Consider the following 22,475-nt stretch of genomic DNA (forward strand, 5'->3'; position numbering starts at 1 on the left):
ACTTTGCTATTAGAGAAATGCAAATCAACCACAATAAGCTATCACCTCACACCAGTCAGAATGGCCATCATCAAAAAGTCCACAAATAATAAATGCTAAAGAGGGTGTGGAGAAAAGGGAACCCTCTTACACTGTTGGTGGGAATGTAAATTGGTGCATCTACTATGGAGAACAGTATGGAGGTTCCTTAAAAAACTAAAAATAGAGCTACCATATGATCCAGCAATCCCACTCCTGGGCATATATCTGGAGAAAATTCTAATTCAAAGATACATGCACCCCAATGTTCATAGCAGCATGATTTAAAATAGCCAAGACATGGAAACAACCCAAGTGTCCATCACAGATGAATGGCTTAAGAAGATGTGATACACACACACACACACACACACACACACACATGCTGGAATATTACTCAGCCATAAAAAAGAAAGAAATATTGCCATTTGCAGCAACATGGATGGACCTAGAGAATATTATACTAAACGAAGTAAGTCACACAAAGAAAGACAAATACTATATAATATTGCTTATATGTGGAATCTAAAAATAATACAAGTGAATCCATATATAAAACAGAAACAGACTCAAAGACATAGAAAACAAACTTATGGTTACCAAAGGGGAGAGGGACGTGGGGAGGGATAAATCAGGAGTATGGGATTAACAGATACAAACTACATAACAGGTACATAAAATAGATAAACAAGGATCTACCGTATAGCACTGTATAATTATTGTATTGTATAATTATACTTACTGCATAATTATATTCAATATCTTACAATAATCTATAATCAAATCTAATCTGCCAAAAAAACCCAAAACCAAACCCTATGCTGTACACCTGAAACTAACACAGTGTTGTAAATCACCTCGACTTCAATTATAAAAAGAGTCCAGGACAGTCTCCGTGCAGGTGGTGCCAGGACCAGGAAGCCCTGCAGCGCGTCCGCACGCAGGGAGGACCTGGACCAGGCGGTGTGCAGCGGGTGTACAATGATGTTGCAGGAGACAAAGGGTGGAGAGAAGGGGGGTGAGGCCGGCCGGGCCTGCGCGAGGGGAAGACGGCCTCCAATGGGGCGATGGCGTCTGGGCGGCCGAGGCAAGGAAGGACTCAAAGATGAGGCCGAAGGTTTGAGGACGTGGGGTGATAAACAGTGACGTCAAGAAAATACATGTGTTTGAGGAGTTAGGTAGTGAACGTTTTGGGAAACGAGGAATAAACTATTTTCAGTTTGACTAGAAACCCACATGGCAAGGTTGAGCACATACCTGAAACGTGGAATTGAAGTTCAGAGTGAGGTCGGGACGCGCAGGGTGAACGTGGGGATTACTTTACAGATGCCATCGTGGACACCGCTGGCCCGGAGAATGAAACCCAGGAGAGGCCCTCGGAAAAGCATGTGCTTCGTCAGGACACAGAAGAAAAGACAGGGGAAGGAGAGTCCTGATTCAAAAGGAAAAAGAGGGAGAGGGAATCCTGACTCCTAAATAGCTGGAGGAGAGTGGGGAGGATGCGTTGCCTCCAGGAGAGGAGAGGTTCCGGCCTCAGAGACGGTCACTTCAGACAGACGCGGCAGGCTGCGCGGGGACACAAAGGACTGGGTACAAGTTACTGGGGGAGGCGCAAAGAGGGCTCGGCGGGGCTCAGCGGGCATCACTGAGCTCCTGCCACGACCCGCTGCGCCCGCGGGCAGGACAGAGCAGCCCAGGCGCTCCGGGGAACGTGGGCGCTTCCACTGGGTTGCTGGGAGGGGAAGGAGTACGGACGCCAGGGACCAGGCCGGGGATGGGGACACAGGGACAGGACAGAGCAGGGAAAGAGGGTGCTTTTGAGGAGAGAGAAAAGCTCGGCTGCTTAGAGTTGACACCTGGCTGCACGGAAGCACGTCCAGTGCCCGGCGTGCCTCCTTAAGGTAAAGGTACAAGCATCAGGGGTGTTAACAGGGCAGGCACTGCAACTCGTCCTGACTTGATGCTCTCCAGGTGTCCTGGGCCTCCTGTTGCCTTCAACTCAGAGGACAGTGAGAGAGGGACCTGTTAGAGCGCCTCCATTGAATCATGAGCTTGTTTCCCAGTCTTTGACTCATGTTTCTATGCTGCAGCGCTCTCAAGTTTGCTCTTAGGGACTCAAGAGGCAGTGCTGTAGAATGTCACACAAAAACAGTGACGGGTCACGCACGTCCTTGGCAAGGCCATGGCCAGGCCCATTCCGCTCTGACGGGGGAGGGGGACGCCACTCATGCAGCACGTGTCAGGCCCGCAGGGGGCAGGAGGCAGCACCCGGAGGTGTCAGTGGGGTCGTCTCCTCCACTGAGGTCAACGCGACCCCTGGGGCTATGACTGTGCCTCAGAGTCAGCACCTGGTCTCCACTCCAACTGATCGACTTGGAGGGACGAGCACAGTAGCAAGTGCGCGTGAGAGGAAGCGGGATGGAGAGAGGGAGAATTGCATGCTCTACCCCCACTGAGAAAAGACCACGGACTTGGAGAACAGAAGCCAGAAGAGCAACAGAACCAGGGCCCCTAACGCATCACGCATGAACTACACTAGGACTGACGGAAGCAGGGCTCCTACCAACCCCAGGCTGCCGTGTCCATATGCTCCCTGAACTCACAACATCCCAGGACTCTCCCACCACTCTGGCCCCTCCTCTAGGTCACCCACCTCCAACCCAGAAACCAAAGGGTGAATGAATGCCTGGCCGGTGGGGCCTCCGGGACTCGGGTGCTATGGCCATGTCCCTTCTGACGGATGCCCGTGCCAGGTCTGCTTTGAAATACTTAGAGCATCACCGAGGCCGTTACTAACCCTACCTGACCACAAGGAAATTGAGGCTTAGGGAGGGTAACTTGCCCAAGATCATAGAGGTGGTGAAACTGGAACCAGAATTCAAAACTCGGCTGTGAGATGGTAAAACCTGTGTTTAGAGGCACCTCTGACGCATTGTCCAAACGGAAATACTTTTGAGAGCAAAAAAGGAAACCCACCAACAGGAATGGCAGGAAATGAACAACGTACAGGGGCTCTGCTGAGCAAGCTGGGTGTGGGGTCACTGTCATGTGCCCTCTCGGCCCCGCAGAGCTGGACAGCTCCAGCCTCATGTGCATTTAGCGAAGAACAAGGCCCAGTCCTACCGGCACTTCCTGAAGTTAACCTGGGTAATAATCCTGCAGCTACTAACACAGGACCATCTTTTAAAACTTCAAAAACGTTTATGCTTACTGTAGAGACAAAAGGACAGGGAGGGAGTTGGAGAACGTGCAGGCGGTGGCACAGGAAAGTGAGAAGGTGAGCCGGGGGGGGGCCCGCTGAGTCCACAGCTCGTGGCGCTGAAAGGGGAGGGCAGCCAGTGAGCATCTGCATCCCGTGCTCCACGCATAAGACACCGAGTCCGTTACACTATCCGGCCCAGAGTGAGGGGCACAGACAGGGCCGGGACCAGTGGCGCAGAACAGACTTGGAGTAGAGCTGGACCTGGGTTCAAACCCTGACTCCACCGGTGACCCACACAAGTTACTTTCTCCAAGTCTGTTTCCTTACTTGTAAGAATAAGGGGGGCAACATTCACCTCCCTGGATTCTTGCGAGGATTAAATGAAACAACATAAATACAAGGCTTCTGGCTGGCACACACTAACAGACAAGCAGGCTGGTGGGGAAAACCTCCCTGGGACGGAGCAGATGGGGTGCAGTGAGGTCAGGAGTAACCAGGGGACTCCCGGGTTTCTGGCTTTGGTGACTCAGGGCCACAGATCATGGTGGAGACTGAGAGGCAGGACCAGGCCTGGGGGTGGGGAGCACCGGGGTGATGCTGATGAACTCGGTTTTGCATCAAGTTTGCAGGGCCTAAGGGTCTTCTGAGCAGAGATGCTCACTGGGTAACTGACATGGAAACCAAAGCTCAGGTGAAAGGTCTGGCTTCGAAATACGGGTGTGAGAGTCTGGCATAAGGAGCAGAAGAGATGCCCCAGGGAGAGAATACAGAGACCCTAACCTTAACCTAGTCTCTGAGTCTGTGAATGAGCCTCAGGGAGTCGTGAACATTGGGAAATTCTACATGAAACGTCCTCTGTGTGCATTTTCCTGGTCCAAGCTTTTCATAAGTTTTCCATGGAGTCTATGGGCCCCTCAATCCCACCTCAAGGTTACCAACCACCGGTGTAAAGTGAGACTCCCCTGGGGAACACGGGTATTCAGGGTCAGGCAGAGACGAAAAACAAGCAGTCATGGAGACAGCAAGTGACCATGACACCAACAAGAGACTCTGAGAGGCAACTCACAGGGTCAGACGCAGCTGAGGAATCGACTGAGGTAAGAACTGACTCTAGCAGCAGAGGTCACCGTGCTGGGTCAGGAATGAAGGGAGGGGAGGAAGTAGACACGGCAGGTGGCACAAAGCAAGCCTTTATCATCATTTCATGAAAAAGGGAAGGTTTTGCATAAAGGAACTTGCCTGAAAATCTACAAATGAAATTTCACAAGCCTGAGGCTGTTTCAGGGGCACACGTGGAGCCTCTCGGGCACCACACACGGCGCCCAGAGCCCAGCCTCCTGCGTGAGGCTTCTGCCGGCTGGAGAGAGGTCCATTGCTAGGCAGCCTCCTTTGTGTGTGTTACCAGAGAGAATCTTACAGAATAAATGCTCCACGGCAGGATGCCGATGCAAGCACGTGTTCAGACGCGAGCAGGGCACCTGCAGACAACAGGAACTGTTACAAAGCTCCAGGTGAGCTGAACGGGTGGTATGTTTGTCAACAGCATTGGCTCCGGGAGAGTCAGACTCAGGGTCACTTACTAGCTGCTGCCCTGGGCAAGTTATTAAGATCCCTCAGCCTCAGTTTCCTCACACGGTGAACAGTAACTCAGCTCCAGGCTTGGCTGTGATTATTTAATGAGATGATATATTTAAGCACAGAGGTCAGGGTCTGACATGCCGTCAGCTCAATCAGTGCCGGCTGGTACCATGTTTACCGTCTAGAGCAGTGCTGTCCAATGGGCGCTCCGCCTGTAATTATACATTTTCTGGTAGCCCAATTAAAAAATCAAAAGAGGATGGGGGTTCCCTGGTGGTGCAGTGGTTGAGAATCTGCCTGCCAATGCAGGGGACACGGGTTCGAGCCCTGGTCTGGGAAGATCCCACATGCCGCGGAGCAACTAAGCCCGTGAGCCACAATTACTGAGCCTGCGCGTCTGGAGCCTGTGCTCCGCAACAAGAGAGGCCGCGATAGTGAGAGGCCCGCGCACCGCGATGAAGAGTGGCCCCCGCTCGCCGCAACTAGAGAAAGCCCTCGCACAGAAACGAAGACCCAACACAGCAAAAAATAAATAAATAAATAAATAAATAAGTGAAATTCTTAAAAAAAAAAAAAAAATCAAAAGAGGAGTTTGCCCAAGATGATGGAGTAGAAAGACCCTGAGCTCACCCCCTCTCACGAGCACACCAACATCACAACTATCTGCAGAACCATCGATGAAAAAGACCAGAACCTTCAAGAAAAGATCTTCTACAACTAAAGACATAAAGAAGGAGCCACAACGAGACATGTACTCCAGGTGGGTGACCCACAGGCTGGAGAATAATTGTACTGCAGAGGTTCTCCCACAGGAGTGAGCGTGCTGAGCCCCCGTCAGCCTCCCCAGCCCAGAGTTCCTACACGAGGAAGATGACCCCCAGAGCATTTGACCTTTAAAGGCCAGCAGGGCTTAATTTCGGGAGCTGCACAGGAGTGGGGAAAAGAGAGACTTCACTCTTAACGGGCACACACAAAATCTCACATGCACCAGGACCCAGGGCAAAAAGCAGTAATTTGATAAGAGCCTGGGCCAGACCTACGTGTTGGTCTTGGAGAGTCTCCCAGAGAGGCGGGGGTGGCTACAGATCACCCTGGGCCCATAAATACTGGTGGCAGACATATTTGGGAACATTCTATTGCGAGAACATTGCTGTTGGTGGCTGCCATCTTGGCTCATGAGCGCCAAGATCTGGTCCCACCCAACAGCCTGTAGACAGCACTGCTTGGATGCCTCAGGCCAAACAACCAACTGGATGGGGACATAGCCCCACCCATAAGCAGGCTGCCTAAAGACTTCCTGAGCCCACAGCTGACTCTAGACACACCTCTAGACTTGGCCCTGCCCACCAGCGGGCCAAGACCTAACTCCACACACCAGTGGGCAGGCACTGACCCTTCGCTCCAGGCAGCTGGCACTAGTCTCTAGACCAGACTCACTGGCCAGGAGGCAGACACCAGAAGCAACAAAACTACGATCCCACAGCCTGCAGATCCAGCCCACCCACAGCTCGCCAGACCCTACCGTGGGACCAGCTGGGACCTGGCCCTGCCCACTAGCAGGCCAGCAAAATCTTCAGGACACCCCGGACCCCAGACCCAACTGTGCCAGCAACTGGCTCCACCACCACCAATGATTTGAAATGAGTTCTGGGATCCCTGGGCCCTGCAGCCAGACTCCAGGACGTGGCTCTGCCTGCCAGCAATCCAGCACTAGCCCCAGGACCTATGTTCACCTGTCAGTGGGTGCGCAACATCCCTGGAGTCTTTGGTACCCTGACTCCACTCACCAGTGAGCCAGCACTAGCCCCAGGGCCCCCTAGGATTCCTCAACCAGTCACCTCATGACCAGATCCATCTACACAGCAGCCAGCAGCATCCACACAAGGCAGGGCCTGAGAACCAACCAGGCTGGGGACCAACCAAGCCTCCAAGATGGCCCGCATACTCAGCCCCTACGACAGAAGGGCCGACACAGTCCTCTTAGGGGGCACCCCTAGAGCCTATAGCTTGAGTGACAAGGGGGGAGTGCACTGCTGGGACACATAGGACATCTCCTACAGAAAGCCACTTCTCCAAGGCCGAGAAACATAACTAACCTACCACATACATAAAAATACAAATAACAACTTAGACAAAATGAGGCAGCAGAGGAACATGTTCCAGATGAAGGAACAAGATAAAACCCCAAAAGAAGAACTAAGTGAAGTGGAGATAGGCAATCTACCCAAGAAAGAGTTCAGGGTAGTGCTCGTAAAGACGATCAAAGATCTCTGGAGGAGACTGGATGCACAGAGCAAGAAGTTTAAATTTTTAACAAAAGAGTTAGAAAATATAAAGAACAACCAAACAGAGAAGAATATAATAACTGAAATGAAAAATACACTAGAAGGAATCAATAGTAGACTAAATGATACAGAAGAATGGATCAGAGAGCTGGAAGACAGAGTAGCAGAAATCACTGCTGCTGAACAGGAAAAAAGAAAAAAGAATGAAAAGAAATGAGGACAGTTTAAGAGACCTCTAGGACAACATCAAATGTACTAATATTCTCCTTATAGGGGCCCAGAAGGAGAAGAGAGAGGGAAAGAGCCTGAGAAAATATCTGAAGACATAATAACTGAAAACTTCCCTAACCTGGGAAAGGAAATAGTCACCCAAGTCCAGGAAGCACAGAGAGTCCCATACAGGACGAACCCAAAGAGGAACATACCAAGACACACTGTAATTAAAATGACAAAAATTAAAGCTAAAGAGAGAATATTAAAAGCAGCAAGGGAAAAGCAACAAATAACATACAAGGGAAGCCCCATAAGGCTATCAGCTGATTTTTCTGCAGGTCAGAAGGGAGTGGCACGATATATTTAAAGTGATGAAAGGGAAAAACCTACAGCCAAGAACACTCTACCCAGCAAAGCTCTCATTCAGATTCAATGGAGATATCAAAAGCTTTACAGACAAGCAAGAGCTAAAAGAATTCAGCACCACGAAAGCAGTTTTACAACAAATGTTAAAGGTGAAAAAGGCCACAACTAGAAACAAGAAAATTACAAAATGAAAAAGGCAAACATACAGTAAGGGTAGGAGATCATCCACACACAAAGCTAGCAAGGAGGTTAAAAGACAAAAGTAGTAAAATCATCTATATCCACAATAACCAGTTAAGGGGTACACAAAACAATTAGATGTAAAATATGACATCAAAAATAGTAATTGTGAGGGAGGAAAGTACACAAGCAGGGTTTTTAAAATGCATTTGAAATTAAGAGATCAGCAACTTAAAACAATCACATATATATATATATATATATATATATAGGCTGCTATACAAAAGCCTCCTGGTAACAGCAAACCAAAAACCTATAATAGATATACACACAAAAAAGAAAGAAGAATCCAAACATAACACAAAGACAGTCATCAAATCATGAGAAGAAAACAAAAGAAGAAAGGGGGGGGGGATGACCTAAAAAAAGAATCCAAAACATTAACAAAATGGCAATAAGAACACACATATCGATAATTACCTTAACTGTAAATGATGGACTAAATGCTCCAACCAAAAGACGTAGGCCGGCTGAATGGATGTGGAAACAAGACCCGTATATATGCTGCCTACAAGAGACTCACTTCAGATCTAGAGACACATACAGACTGAAAGTGAGGGGATGGAAAAAGGTATTCCATGCCAATGGAAAACAAAACCAAACCAAAAAAAAGCCAGAGTAGCAATATTTATATCAGATAAAGTAGACTTTAAAATAAAGACTGTTATAAGAGACAAAGAAGGACACTACATAATGAGCAAGGGATCAATCCAGGAAGAAAATATAACAATTGTAACATTGTTACAGTTGTATATGCACCCAACGTATAAGCATCTCAAAATATGAGGCAAATATGAACAGACAAAGGAGAAATTGACAGTAATGCCATAATAGTACAGGACTTTAACACACCCCTTAGAGCAATGGACAGATCATCCAGACAGAAAGTCAATAAGGAAACACGGGCCTTAAATGACACATTAGACCAAATAGGCTTAATGAACATATAGAGGGCTTTCCATCCCAAAGCAGCAGAATACACATTCTTTTCAAGTGCTCATGGAACGGTTTGCAGGATAGATCTTGTGCTAAGCCACAAAATAAGTCTTGGTAAATTTAAGAAAACTGAAAACATATCGAGCATCTTTTCTGACCACAATGCTATGAGACTAGTTCTATCAGTTTTTCACAACAAAAGTTCATTATTCCCTTAAATTTAACACTTGGAAGAATACGTTTTGCACCAAAGTGGTTCCTCTTTGACTACAGAAAAGGAAAAGGTCTGAGAGTCTTTCTCCACTTCCCCTATAAAGACAGGTCTCCTCTGTCTCATCTTGCTCTGTCCTTGGTGATCACGCCACAAAGAGTCAAGGCCGTGTTGTCATGGCTGGGGCTCCCCAGGCCACACGAGGCCCCAGCTGCTGCTTGTCGAGCCCGCAGCATGTGTTCCTCCTCGACGGTCTGGCTGACTTAAGTGCTACTTTTCCTTAGTGGTTCATAGCTGGTCTGTGGCTTTGAGCTTGTCCTTTTCTTGGCTCATAAATATATCTACATCCACCCCATTCCTTTACCATTCTAGCTCACCACTTAGTGGTTCTTTCACTATCATCCGGTCATTTTTTTCTCTCTATAGCCTGCTGTGGTGAGTTTTCAAAAAGCATCACTAGACTTTTAGTGATACTAGCATACTGTGTATCCCAGGAACCTGTCCACCTTACAGTAATCCTCAGGCTAAAGTAGGAGAGGCTAAAAAACAATCGGAAGTATGGATTTAACTCAGTGATAGATCAGAAAATCATTTCGAAATGTAGTGTGAAAATATGATTGTTAGAGAGGGACAGAGTTCTGGACCTCGTCTGCCTGCTGGGGCGTAACCAGAGGGCTGAAGCTGCAGGGTCCAGTCTGGTAGCCGCTGGCCACAGGTCACTACTGAGCACACGAAATGAGGCTGCTCTGGGCTTAGGTGTCCTAGACAGGTAAATGACCAGAGACTTGGTAGGAGGAAAATTAATGCAAAATACCACATTAATACTTTTATATTCATTATATATTGATATGATCATATTTTGGGTATCGGGTAAAATAAAAGATATTAAAATTAATTTCACCTTTTTCTTTTGATTCTTTCCTGATTTTAATTTACTTTTTAAAATTTTTATACAATTTTAAAGGTTACACTCCATCTACAGTTATTACAAAATATTGGCTCTATTCCCCGTGTTGCACACTACACCCTTGTAGCCTGTCTTACCCCCAATAGTTTGTACCCCGCCTCCCCCTCCCGCCCCCCCCACTGGTAACCACTAGTTTGTTCTCTACGTCTGTGAGTCTGCTTCTTTTGTTATATTCACTAGTTTGTTGTATTTTTGAGATTTTAAAATTACCTATTCCACTGTGTAAATCAACATACATTTTTTACGATCACTTAACTTATAAAGTAACATAGGTTTTTGAAGAGGTAGATTCAAACCCTGCAGAGGAAGAACTTAAGCAAAGAAATGGAAATTATTGTCTTAAGTCAGCACGAGGAGAACAATTCAGCAAACATGGGAAGCCCAAAGTCTTTCAAAGAGCCCGGGCCAACGATTCCAGGGGCAAGAGCTCTTCTGCTGTCACGAGGCTTCAGTCACCCACCACATCTGTGCGTTATGTTCACAACCAGCATGGTGCCCAGAGGCCTGGTTATACCTGGTAAACTCTGACTGAAGGATGTAAGGAGATGAAGGAGCCAGTTCAGAAAGATAAAAGCTCATGCTTCAGTTTGGACTCATTCCCTCTAGAAGGAAAAACGAGTATCTATTTGGAGAGTGTAGGGTACTGTGAAACCCAGCAGATCTGGGCACTAACTGGTGGTGTGACCTTGCATTTATTACTGAACTTCTCTGATTCTAAGTTTCTCCATCTGTAAAATAGGACAATTGATACCTATTTTGCAGAAATATTGTGAAGATGACATATAATGTATGTAAAAGTGCTTTGCGTGGTGTCTGACAAAACAGGTGTTTAATAAATACCTGCCATTGATGATAATAATAATAAATGAGATACTCATATTTATTTCCGTATCACTATAAAGGCTTAATTCTAAAAGATGCCGCATGCTGCAACTAAAGATCCCGCATGTCACAACAAAGATCCCGCACGCAGCAATGAAGATCCTGCATGCAGCAACTAAGACCCGGCGCAGCCAAATAAATAAATATTTAAAAGAAAAATAAAGGCTTAATTGGAAAAAGGTTTTAATGAAAGGCAGTACAAGGTAAAGGTCACTAAACTGACTTCCTTTTTGAGTCTGTGTATACAAGTTAGATTCATGTTCTCAATCTTTGAAACCCTGAATGGTTTTATCAAATTTAATATTTCCTGGCTGAATGAAAAATGAAGAGAAATTGATCTTGAATACCTCTCTGTAAGTGACCTTGAACCCTGTGTTGTTTTTTTCCAAATGATAACATTTTATTATAGAAAAAGCATCCCAAATATAGGATTTCATAAACACTGATAAGTGAACAAGCGCAACTTTAAAAGTAAATACAAAGTAAAGAGGCAAAACCTAGAAGCATTTTGCCTTTAAGAGAAAATGTAATGCTCCCCTACAGAGGTGATCCCACCCAGAGCACAAATGTCGCTGCACCTCCTGTGAAGACATCAGGTTTGCTTTCTGAACTAGGCGCAGTTTAACAATTTCAAAATGATGGCAAGAAGTGGCACGGAATAAATCACTAAGACCAATTAACTTTCTATTGACTATTACTCAATATAAAGACTCCCCATCACACTTTGACAATTTAAAGCCGAAAACTGTGCTTTTTTAAAACAAAATAGGTATTCATCCATAACAGAATGTGTGTGTGGGGGGGGGGGGGTGTTAATGTGTGCTCTTCCACATCTGTGTGTGTCTATGCTTTAAGCCTGATGTACAAGGAATTCCTCCTCACCCATGGTCCCAAAAGGCCTTCTCAAGTTACCAGGGATTCCTTGAGTCAGGAAGACGTAGCACATCTGAAAAATGATCTCACACTAAAAAATTAGTATTATGACTTTTTTCCTGTTAGTAGTATTTGCATTTTAAGAGTGAATTTCCCTAAAAAAGAAAACTCAAAGAAATATCTCTTAGAATCTAGGAAATGCAAACAGCATTGCTACAAAGATTTTGACACAAAGACTTCGTATGCTGGTAGCAGAATATTAGTTGTCTGGAACAATAAGGGGATAGAACTCTTCCTTAATTCCCCTCAAGTGCAGCTCCACGGGTGACTTTTTACTGCAGCTTAAGATCAGTCTGGTTTCAAGTAAGAGATCTGCTTTCGGCCTCACAACTCCAGGGTAATTGCCGTGTGTGTGTGTGTGTGTGTGTGTGTGTGTGTGTGTGTGTGTACATGCACGAGCATGGAGACTTCAAGTCAATCAACTGCACCATTAAAATCTCAATAACACTGAGGGTCCACCTGCCAAATTGGACCTCGCACCTGGCTTGCTTCTGACTGGTGTGAAACGTGGGAACGAGCGAGGAGGCATCCCACGTGCAGGCTCCCAGGCAAGGCGGGCTCCGCTTACCTTTCTTTGGTCTGGGTTTCACTGGCAAGGACTCCTGTTTTTCCATTGCTGCTTCTCTTTCTTTCCATCGGCGGACCTGCTCCTCCCTCATCTTGAAGAACAGGATCTGTTTCTGTTCTTCGCTGAGCTCTGCCAGCAGATCAGGATCTATGTACATCTCCGACAGTATCTGTTTCAGCATCTTTGCAAGGCTGGAGTCTTTTACACCTGTGGCAAAAGTTCTTGAAAATGGCTTCCAGGGCTGCCTTCACCTGGGCTGGCCCTGGGAGGCACCCGCAGACCTTCCCCGAGACTCGAGGGGCTGGGACAGTAATTCAACAAACTGGCTCTGGGTTCCCGGCACCAAGCATCCTGTCCAAAACGCCACTCATGAACCTGCAAAGAGCAACAGCCAAAATGCAGGCCGTGTTAAAAAGTGTTAAAATGTGCAGACATGGGGCCAGGACAGGCTTAGGAATAAAGCTTCGAGGAAATACAGTATCGCTTTTCATTTCACAAGAAAGCTGAAGCAAGCTTTGTTAAGAGTTTGTGTAAACTGTATCCTGTAATTTCCAAAGATACTTTATCAAAAAACAAAACAAAACAAACCAAATCCTAACCTTGCACAGGTCAATCTCAGGGAAACAAAAAAATTAACAGAGGTTTGGCCTTCTCCCAACTAAGCAAACATACTATTACCTCAGAGCCCGACAAACCACCACGTCCATGGCTACGAACAGAGTTAAAGAGACAAAGGCACAGGGAAAAATTAAAAGAAGTTATTTCAAAAGGAAATACTGTTTTTGAGATTTCTCAGAATTACCCACCCAAACCCAAACCAAACCTAAGCCATGCTCAAAGAAGGAAAAAGAAGAAATAAAAATTAGACCACAGTGCCATTTTCCCATTTCTCCTTAAAAGTAGCACTAAATAAACACGATTATGTACTTTCATCTTCACAAAAGGACAATGCAATGTTCAGACAACACACTAGACCATGAAAACAGTGCAGGTGCAGGAGAGAACATTCATGTACATTTTGGAAGGTCACCAGGTTTTAGGTGTACCTCTTCCAGATAACCTAATTTAATAGGCTCTAAATTTACAGACCAGATAAACTGGGGGAGTTGAGGTGACCAGGCTCGTCACAAAGGGTCCTGGCTCTATAAGAGAGTTTCTCAGAGGAAGGAGTCTTGGACCTAAGCACACAGGTTGCTTCATGGGGGTGCCTACCCCACTGCGGTTTCATTCTACTTCACACGTTTCTATTTGGTCTATTTTTAAAAAATATACCAAACCTTCATATTTTTGTAATCAGAAGGAAATAATGTATAGATTTCCATTCTGAAAAAAAAGACGTTTATTTGGTTCCAGTATAATAGGATACACAAAAAAAGCTTACTTATTTCGACTTTCCAGGATGACCTATGTTCTAAGAAACTGACTAATCCTTTTGTGTTTACAATGCCTCAATAATCCCACCATCTAGCCACGCCCTCTCAAATATCTTTTTCTCCAAACTAAGTTCAAATGCTCTTAAACCTCAGACTAGTCACTTAGCCACACCATGGCTCTCCCAGTTCCATCACCTGGCTGTTCTCCAGCCAGACTGCGATGCTCCTCTCACCCCTGGGAGGCCCCTGCAGCTTCACCTTTTCATACTCCTCCTCGTGCATCTGTTTCTCCATTTACACCAGTCTTCCGAGACAAGCAAGAGCAACAGCCCAAGAGCCAGGGTACCCAGAGTGGTTTGCATACACAACACATAGTTCAATTCACTAACGAGCCATTGTGTAGCAGGGACCTTTATTGAGGCTACCACGACTCCCGCCAACTGCATCCTGCAATCTGCAGCATTCAACTACCAAAACTCAAATGGAACACAACGTTAAGAGAAAATTTTAATTACAGGCACTGTCTGACTTTAACTCAGTCAGCCATGCCCGCCCCAGGCTCCCTGGCTAGCTTTGTATTTTGCTTTGAGGTGATATTCAAAGGCTGTAACGGCCACAGTACTGAAGTTCTGTGATGCTTTCTTGACTCTTGGGTCTCACAGCTTCTCCAGGGGTGGGCCAACTAAATTCACACTAAAGGGAGGTTTCCTGAGGCTGAGCTCTTATCTGTAGGTGTCAGAACCGCAGGAAGAATGCAGGTCCTCAGCTCACTGGACTCCGGTGCTCCAAGACCAAGTGGTAAGAAACCAAAGTGAACGAGTCCTTGACATTCCGGTAAATGTAATGCTGGCACATTCCTTGAGCAGGGGTTGACTTTCACAGAAACTAAACGTGGGGAGGGGAGCAGCCCAGTGAAGCTGGAGGCTTCCACTCTGTTTCCCAGTTTGAATCGGGTGACTCCCAGCAACAGGGACAGTGTGGGTTGAGCCTAAAAACTAAAACCCTGAAAGGGTCAAATCACCCCCCCTTCCCCACCCAGGGCGCTCCTGGTCACAAGTGCTGACACCTGCCGCGCAGCCACTACCTTGAGCGCTTGACATGCAGTAACTAATGAATCTTCGCCATAATCTTGGAGTTCAGTCCCTCACTATCCCCATTTTATAGAAGATGGAAAGGGGTACGCTGGGTGGTCTGGCTCCAAGTCAGTACAACAGAGTCTGTGACCCCAGAATCAGGGCATCATCGGGATGCGGTACCACGGGTGAAGTTTCAGAATGAAAACCAGCAACTTCTCGCGAGAGCGGAAACGCTGAACCGAAAGCGCACAAGGCAGGGTCCCTCTCGGGGGCAGAAACCTCACCCCTGCAACTGTAGGTGAGCTCAGGGGAGGCCAGGTATTGAAAAGCCCCCAGCCCAGGAAGGACAGCGGGAAATGACCGCCATGCCGGCCCAGGCGTGGATGACGCTGCCCATGGCATTCTCCGGGCACTCAGTCTCCTTGGCTCCCCCTCCCACTGTCCCTGGGAGCAGCACGGGCGGACCGTGGGGTGCAGGGCTGCTCTGCAGCTCGGGGATGACACCTTCAAGCTCTCACAGCTTCAAGTTCGTGCTGTTTCGCCTTTTGTAGCAAACATGGATTTTTTTGGCATTAAAGATAACTAGTGGACCTTAAGGGAAAGACACTGGCTTCCCTCTGTCCTCAGAGAAAACTTGGGGACCCAGCTGACAACATTCTTGTGGGGCGAGGCTGCTGAATAATATGCACTGCCTGCCACTTTGAGGCTGTGGACTCCCAGTGGTGTGAACGAAAGCCTTCCTCAAATACAGCTCAGGCCGCTCACGGGACGGCCAGCTCTGCCTTGCAGGCTGTGTGTGTGTCTCTGGGCTGTCACTTCACTTCCTTGTAGTCAGTTTCCTCACGAGAAATGAGCCTGAGCTGTGACTCTTTGTAATCTGAGGTCCAGGCCATATAATCTAGAGGGGAGTTTCGGAGACAAGTGGAGCCGGGGTAGAGGAAGCAGAAATGAGGAAATAAACTGACCAGGGTTTCCCCACTTTACCCCAGACAATCAGTGCTGCTGCGGATTCAAACTGCCATGACTTTCCGTGTCTAACACACTGAGGGCAGCAGGCTTCCACTTATGCAAGATCCAGTAAAAAGGAATGCTCGGCTAACTCGCTTTTCTTCTTGTACAGCACTTTTCTTAAAAGACAGAAATGACAACAAGTCCACATCTGCTACTTTTTCCAAAAATAAATTTCTAATGGGTCACAGTTGTGTTTCAGGATGCCTAGAGATGTGGCCTAGCTCTCACACTTTCCAGAGCCACTGTTCTATCTTTTTTTTAATTGTATTTTTAATGACTGAGACCTTACCCAAAATGCCAGAGATACAGCCAAATCAATAATAAAAATAGTGTGATATGGATGGTATAATTTTAACGATAAGAATATAGTTTGAATTCTAATTCTTTTAAAACAGCCAGCTCTGTTTTCAGACTTTGTTATCTTACTCAACTTTGTTATTAATCTATCTGCACAAGGGCTATCTTTGAGGATAAAATGAATTGCCAATGTTGACAGCAATTTGGTAAATTTTGTAAATATACACCGCTCTTCAGAAATTTGAAATCACTGTACACGGATTTACCCAGAAACTCCACTCATGCCAGATCTATGCCCGCATACGCCTTCCACTTACTTCACTCAAAAAAAACCCCAAAAAACTGTATCCAAGTCGTTGTTTCTATTAAGCAGGCAGTCAAACAAAGCCCTTTAAGAGGCGAGCAAGCACTAAGTTTAGAAAGAGGGGAGGTCGCCTGCCTCCTTCCTGTGACTTGCGGGGGAAACACGACGCTGAGCGAACCTGCAGTGACTCGCCGCTGCCTCTCAGGCCACCCCGGGGGCGCCCGGCGAACCCGAGGGCGGGGTAAGGTCACCGCCAGGCCGCCTGCGGCCACCCTCCGGGCCCGTCTTCCGGGGGCGGCGCGCCCACCCCGGGCCCCGCACCTTTCCCCCGCGCCCCCGGCGCCCTCGAAAGCGGGAAGCGCGCCCGGTAGGCCGTCCTCCCCCGCCCGCGACTCCCACGCGACCCCACCCCGCCGCCCGCGCGCTCCCTCCCGGGCAGCCCCGCGCACGCCCCTCGGGGACCCGGCCCGGAGCCGGAGCTGCCCGCGCCCCGCGGCCCCGCGCGCCCCTCACCACGACCACCGGCCCGGCGCTCGGCGCCGCGGCTCTCCTGCCGGCGCTGCGACACCGGACACCTGACACCGGACACCGCGCCGCCCGCACCTGAGCCCGCCGGGCGGAGGAGCGCGGGGCCCGCCGGCGGGACCCGGACCCGCGGGAACCCCCGCGCTCCCTGGTTCCTCCCGGCCCTTCCCGGCCGCCTCCAGCCTACGCGGGGCTGGGCCGCCCGGGGCCGTCGGGCGCCGAGGGAGGCGAAGGCATGGGCCGAGCACGTCCCCGCCCGCCCCGCCCGTGGTCCAGGCCCGCCCGGGCCGCCCGCACCTGCGGCCGCCGGGGCTCAGCCCTCCGCGCGTGTCCCGCGGGCCGCGGTGGGTCCCGGCCGGGCGCCGGGCGTCTTGGCAGGTGGGGCCCAGGCAGGCGGGCGGGACCTTCTCAGCTGCACGGGTTGAGCTTCTGCTCCGGCGTCGCTGGAGCTCACTTTTTTTTTTTTTTTTTTCTTTCCCTTTTGTTGACCTGAAGTAAATTATCAAACTCTCCGGCGCTTGTCCGTACGGGTGTGGCTTCGTAGGAGGCCAGGACCAAGGAGGAGGAAGGCCGGAGAAGATGAAGACAGCGGAGAGAGGGGAGAAAAAGGAAAGAAACGCGGCGAGAAGGAAAGAGGGTAAAGGAAGGCCGTGGACTGCGGCCAGGCCAGGTCGGGGTGGTGCACGGGGGAGGAGCTGGCTGCCGACGGAGAAGGAAATCTGGGAGGACAGTTCAGCAGAAGCAGAGCGGAAACGTTGGAGGGCATTTTACGTCTAGAGGAACGTTCAGAATGTGTGAAGCAAACAGCCTGCTTTGGTGACGCCCAGGTCGCGGGTGTCCGGGAGAGAGGCTGTAAACAGCGAGTGTGGACCTCGTCTACGCAGCCCACCTGACTTGCTCCTTCAGAAATGAAACCCATTTCTAGCCTCTCCAGATCTCGGAAGATACTCAAAGGTAGAACCTGGGGGCAGAGGTCAGGACTCCTGAGGAGCTATTTAAGAACTATTCTAGGGATCCTATCAGGGAAGAATTTCTGGTTGGGTTTGGTTCCCACTGCTTATTAAATGAATGGCCTGTAGGGTGTTTCTGGCCGGAGTGTCATTTGCCCCCCGGCTAGCTGCTGTGGCCAACTCAGAGTGAACCCTGCATGGTGGAGCGGTTGAAGAACTACGAAGTTAGCATTTAACACATCCGAGAAGCATTCAATGAACACCTGCTGGGTGCCAGGCCCGTGGTGACACTGGGACCCACAGGGAGCAGACAGCCGGGCCCTGCTGCCGTCCTCGGGGCAGCACTGCCTTGTACAGTAGCTGTGTGTATGTTTTATGCCTTTTTGAAGTCATAAACGTGATGCCAGGACTGATCCCAGGCAAGTTTGAATCCTACCTGACACCCAGGCACACAGCAGGCACGCAGTACATGTTGGTTGAATGGATGTTAACAGCCCGACTGAGCACAGACCGTACACTGCATCATTCGCTCAGTGAGGAGCCCGGTGTGTCTTTCCTTTTCTCTGCCGCCTCCTCTACATCTTCCTTGCCGTGGGCCTCGCTCCTGTATTGGTAAGGTATCTCTTCTCCTCCTCTCCTTTCTCTGCTTCCCCCTCCATCCTCTTCACCTTGTCCCCCTCTCCGCTACCACCTTCCCTTTCTGTTCCTTCTCTCCCATCACCCATTATTTTCTCTTTCCATTGGCATAATCTGATATAGAAAATATATTTTTTCGTTAATTTCAAAAGCAGACAGTTAAAATGTTTTCTATTGCTCCACTGTTACTTAATTATGAGGCCCTCAATTATTTTCCCTCCCTTTGGGCCCATGCCCTCAGAAGAAAGCATGTCCCCACCCCGTGATCCAGGATGAGTTGTGGGAGGGTTGCCGCCTTCACATGCCAGCAGGGCCCCTGTCGACTGTGAGGTGTGGGCCAGCGGGCTTTGGCAGGGGCCGGGGGCTGAGCCTCTCCTGCTTGCTGGCCACGGGCGAGTCACAGACCCCTATGATTGGGAGTGTTCAGGAGTTCCTGATGCCCGTCCAGGGCCGCGTTCCAAGAGAAGAGCTAAATACCTATTTACTTGATACTAATTTTTAAAATCAGTCATTTATTTGAAGTAATGGATACCATGAAGCAGATGGCCTACGTTTTGATGAACACGTTCCAGGGCATTCCTTTTAGAATCTTGCTTAAGATCCCTGCTTGTGGGCTGCCATGTACAGCCACGCGGCCGGCTCTGTGCAGCTGGAGGGGCGCCGAGCAGAAGCGACAAAGCATAGGTCACCCCCCAGCTGTGAGACACCACAGCAGCCCCAGTGCTGCCAGGAAGACCAAGAAGACCACTTTTCATAAGTGTGTAAGTTTTATAGAAAATGAAAGTTACCTTCAGATGTTTTCTTTAGAAAATAGCATAAACACCAATAATGTTTTTCCTGTCATACTTTATCATCAGTAACAGAAAGTCCAGCCATGCTTTTAATTCTCCAAGAAGTAAGCTATACATTTGTCCCTCAGTGACTGTGAAGTAGATGTGAAAGAAAAAGACTAAGAAATGTTAATTTTACTAAAAATTGACCAATCTCAAAATAAATCTTAGTCGTCAATTTTTTTTTTTTTAACCTATTGAAGGGCTACTTTGTCTTCAGTTTTTTGCCAGCAGTTAGATTTGATTTTGAAAGATTTTCATTCCTTTATGACTCTGTATGGCTTTTATTTTTTCATCTTCATGAATATCAAGATACATTAGTGGTCTTTACATCATTTTTAAATTAATTAGATTACTCTAATTTTTGATGTTTCTGCTGAATGACCTTTATGGAATTGTTTCCTCCAAACCCACGCTATTGGGCTGGTGCCAAGACGTTCCTCATTTCTTGTGTTTCTGTAAAAGCCGTTGCTAGCATCCTGGCATCCTTGGATCTTCCCAGGCAGCCTGGAGTAGGTCTCCTAATGCAAATAAAACCAAAGTCTCATCTCTTAATCTTGGACCAGACTCAGAATCAGGTTTTGATTTACTAACCTGTTTCTTACATGCCATCTTTTCAAAAATTACACAGATTCAAATTAGTTTTATAAAGCTTTACTGCCGGCAATCCCAGAAGTAGTTCTCAAGCACATATTAAAATAACCTAAGGGGGCTTCCCTGGTGGCGCAGTGGTTGAGAATCTGCCTGCCAGTGCAGGGGACACGGGTTCGAGCCCTGGTCTGGGAAGATCCCACATGACGTGGAGCAACTGGGCCCGTGAGCCACAACTACTGAGCCTGCGCGTCTGGAGCCTGTGCTCCGCAACAAGAGAGACCGCGATAGTGAGAGGCCTGCGCACCGCGATGAAGAGTGGCCCCCGCTTGCCACAACTAGAGAAAGCCCTCGCACAGAAACGAAGACCCAACACAGCCAAAAACAAAAAATAAATAAATTTAAAAAAAAATGCAAATTAAAACAATGAGATATAATTTAAAAAAAAAACAACCTAAGGGAGGTTTACAGTTTGCCCCTTTGTCCCCTCCTCCAAGGGGTTCTTTTGATGGGGATGGGATGGAGCACAGACATCAACATTTTCCCAGCGCATCCTAGGAGGTCCTAAGGTGTGGCCAAGGGTGAGAACCACTAAAATATGTGGGAACAAAGTTAATTGGTTAAGGGAGATTTTGAAGGAGTAGTAACGGCAGCCCCTAGACTTTACTAAAATAAACATAGAACTAGATGTTCACCTTCTTGGTTCTGGCCTTGAAGTTAGTCCCACAGCCTTGTCTGGGGATGGACAGCCTCTCACTTCACAAATGCAGTGTCTGGCTCGTCACTGCCGCTCAGTAGGCCTGAGCTTTGCTTCTTTCCTTCCAGTCACTGCTTCCTGGTTGTGAAACCCAGATATTCCCTCTGGCCTTTTGGTTGAGGACAGGGTTTGCACTCTGGCCCAGAGACTCCCACCTAGGCTCCTGGCTCCAGGCGTTCTTCTCGTCACATCCTTGCCTTTCCTGGGGATAGCTCTTTAGTTCTGCCCTCTAGGACCATCTCCCCCATTATACTCTGTTTGCCTAAAGACTCTTCTTTAACAGCAAGGAGAGCGTTACCCTGGGGTAAAGTAAGATACTATGCCTCTTCCCCTAAGCGTATGTTTAAAGAAGAGCCAGTTTATGGCCTCAACGGTGAATGCCATTGTTTAAGTTTGAAATGGAGAGTTGATTTTATTGGCATGTCAGCATTTTAACAAGGACGTTTGTATAGCATCCAGTATAATGGAAGGTTATGGCCAACAGATGACAGATCATGCTTTATAAATAAGGGATATGAAAGAGGACAGACTCCCTTTGGAGAAAGGAGTCTGTGTTCATAGAGTTTATATAGCCACACTGGGAACCGTCACTGGGAGTGCATGCTACAGCTCTGTCCTCACTAAAGGATAGTACATCATACACAATGTTTAGGGCTGGAAGGAATTTGGACGTTATCTGGACCTCATTTTGCAGCTGAAAAAAATGGGGGGAAAGCAAGGTTAACCATAACAGAGCTTTAGTGGTGAAAACAGAATGAAAACAAAGAGTTTCCGACATCCAGTCTTTACAGAGATATTATACTGTAATAAATTAACCAGATCATTTACCTTACTGAGTTCAGGAGTAAGAATGAAGGGAACCATCACCTGTGTTTCTCTTCCAACATAAGCACCTCTGGTGATGAAGAGGCAGACAGGAACCTCTTCGGGGCTGCACCAGCTCAAGGCCAGCTATGGGGCCCAGGTCTCCCCTCTGGGCTCTGCTGGCCGTGCTCATAGCACTTGCAGAAGGAGACTTGCAGGTGCCACATGGAGCTTGTCAGCCCCTCTGGAGAAGGCAGACCTGAGGCTGTGACCCTCCCTCTTTCTTCAGTGCAATAAGCAGGTACTGATGGAACCGCCAATCAATTCTGAGTGTTTCCTTGGGTCAAATTCTGCCCAGAGGAAGAGACGTGGGAAGAAGGAACAGAGGAATCAACGCCAGAAGAATAAAGAGAGCGGAGGTGATTTTTAAAAAATGTCTACACGACTCAGCTGATTTCCTAAGTGAGCTTTGCTTCGCATTGGTGCTTCCTGTGGAGCCTCAAATCTGTACTCCTAACTAGCAGGGGAGGGGTTCACACGTGAGAGGGGGAAGAATGCATCCAGCATCCAGAAATTACTTTGAGTCTTTAATGGAAGAGGAGGAATTTCTGGTCAATACTGGGCTTGAAAGCATGAATTTTATTGCTAGTTTTGCTGTGTGGTGAGCAGCCCTCCCGCACTGGCTGAAAAAAAAGTCTAATCAAGTGCCTGGGAAACAAAAGACTCAAATTCTATTGTTTTTTTCTTTAACATTTCCTAGTTAGACTCCTAGGAAGTAACATATGTTACTAAAGAGATGACACTTAATGTCACATAGAAATGGTTTCTAGTCCTCCTAGTGTGTGCTAAATCATCATGACACCGTAAATCTATACAGATCAACATTTCAAAGCACTTTTAAAAAAAAATTTTTTTTAATTTA

General features: G+C 47.8%; 1 protein-coding gene across 3 annotated transcripts in view; it reads right to left on the minus strand.

Moving 5' to 3' along the window:
- The window catches only part of SH2D4A (SH2 domain containing 4A), a 71,953-nt gene extending 53,884 nt beyond the window's left edge, over positions 1-18,069 (minus strand). Inside the window, exons 1-2 of one of the 3 annotated variants that reach the window (XM_057537086.1) lie at positions 17,283-18,069; positions 12,400-12,774 (exon numbers count right to left, since the gene is read on the minus strand). In XM_057537086.1, the coding sequence (XP_057393069.1) occupies positions 12,400-12,580 (181 nt within the window). In that variant the 5' untranslated portion in view covers positions 12,581-12,774; positions 17,283-18,069. Of the gene's footprint in view, positions 1-1,275; positions 1,300-12,399; positions 12,775-17,282 lie in introns of those variants that run through there. The other 2 variants (XM_057537087.1, XM_057537089.1) reach the window with 2 other exon arrangements.
- Positions 18,070-22,475: the final 4,406 nt, after the last annotated feature.

Source organism: Balaenoptera acutorostrata, chromosome 21, assembly GCF_949987535.1.
Source record: "Balaenoptera acutorostrata chromosome 21, mBalAcu1.1, whole genome shotgun sequence".
NCBI classification, from domain to species: Eukaryota; Metazoa; Chordata; class Mammalia; order Artiodactyla; family Balaenopteridae; genus Balaenoptera; species Balaenoptera acutorostrata.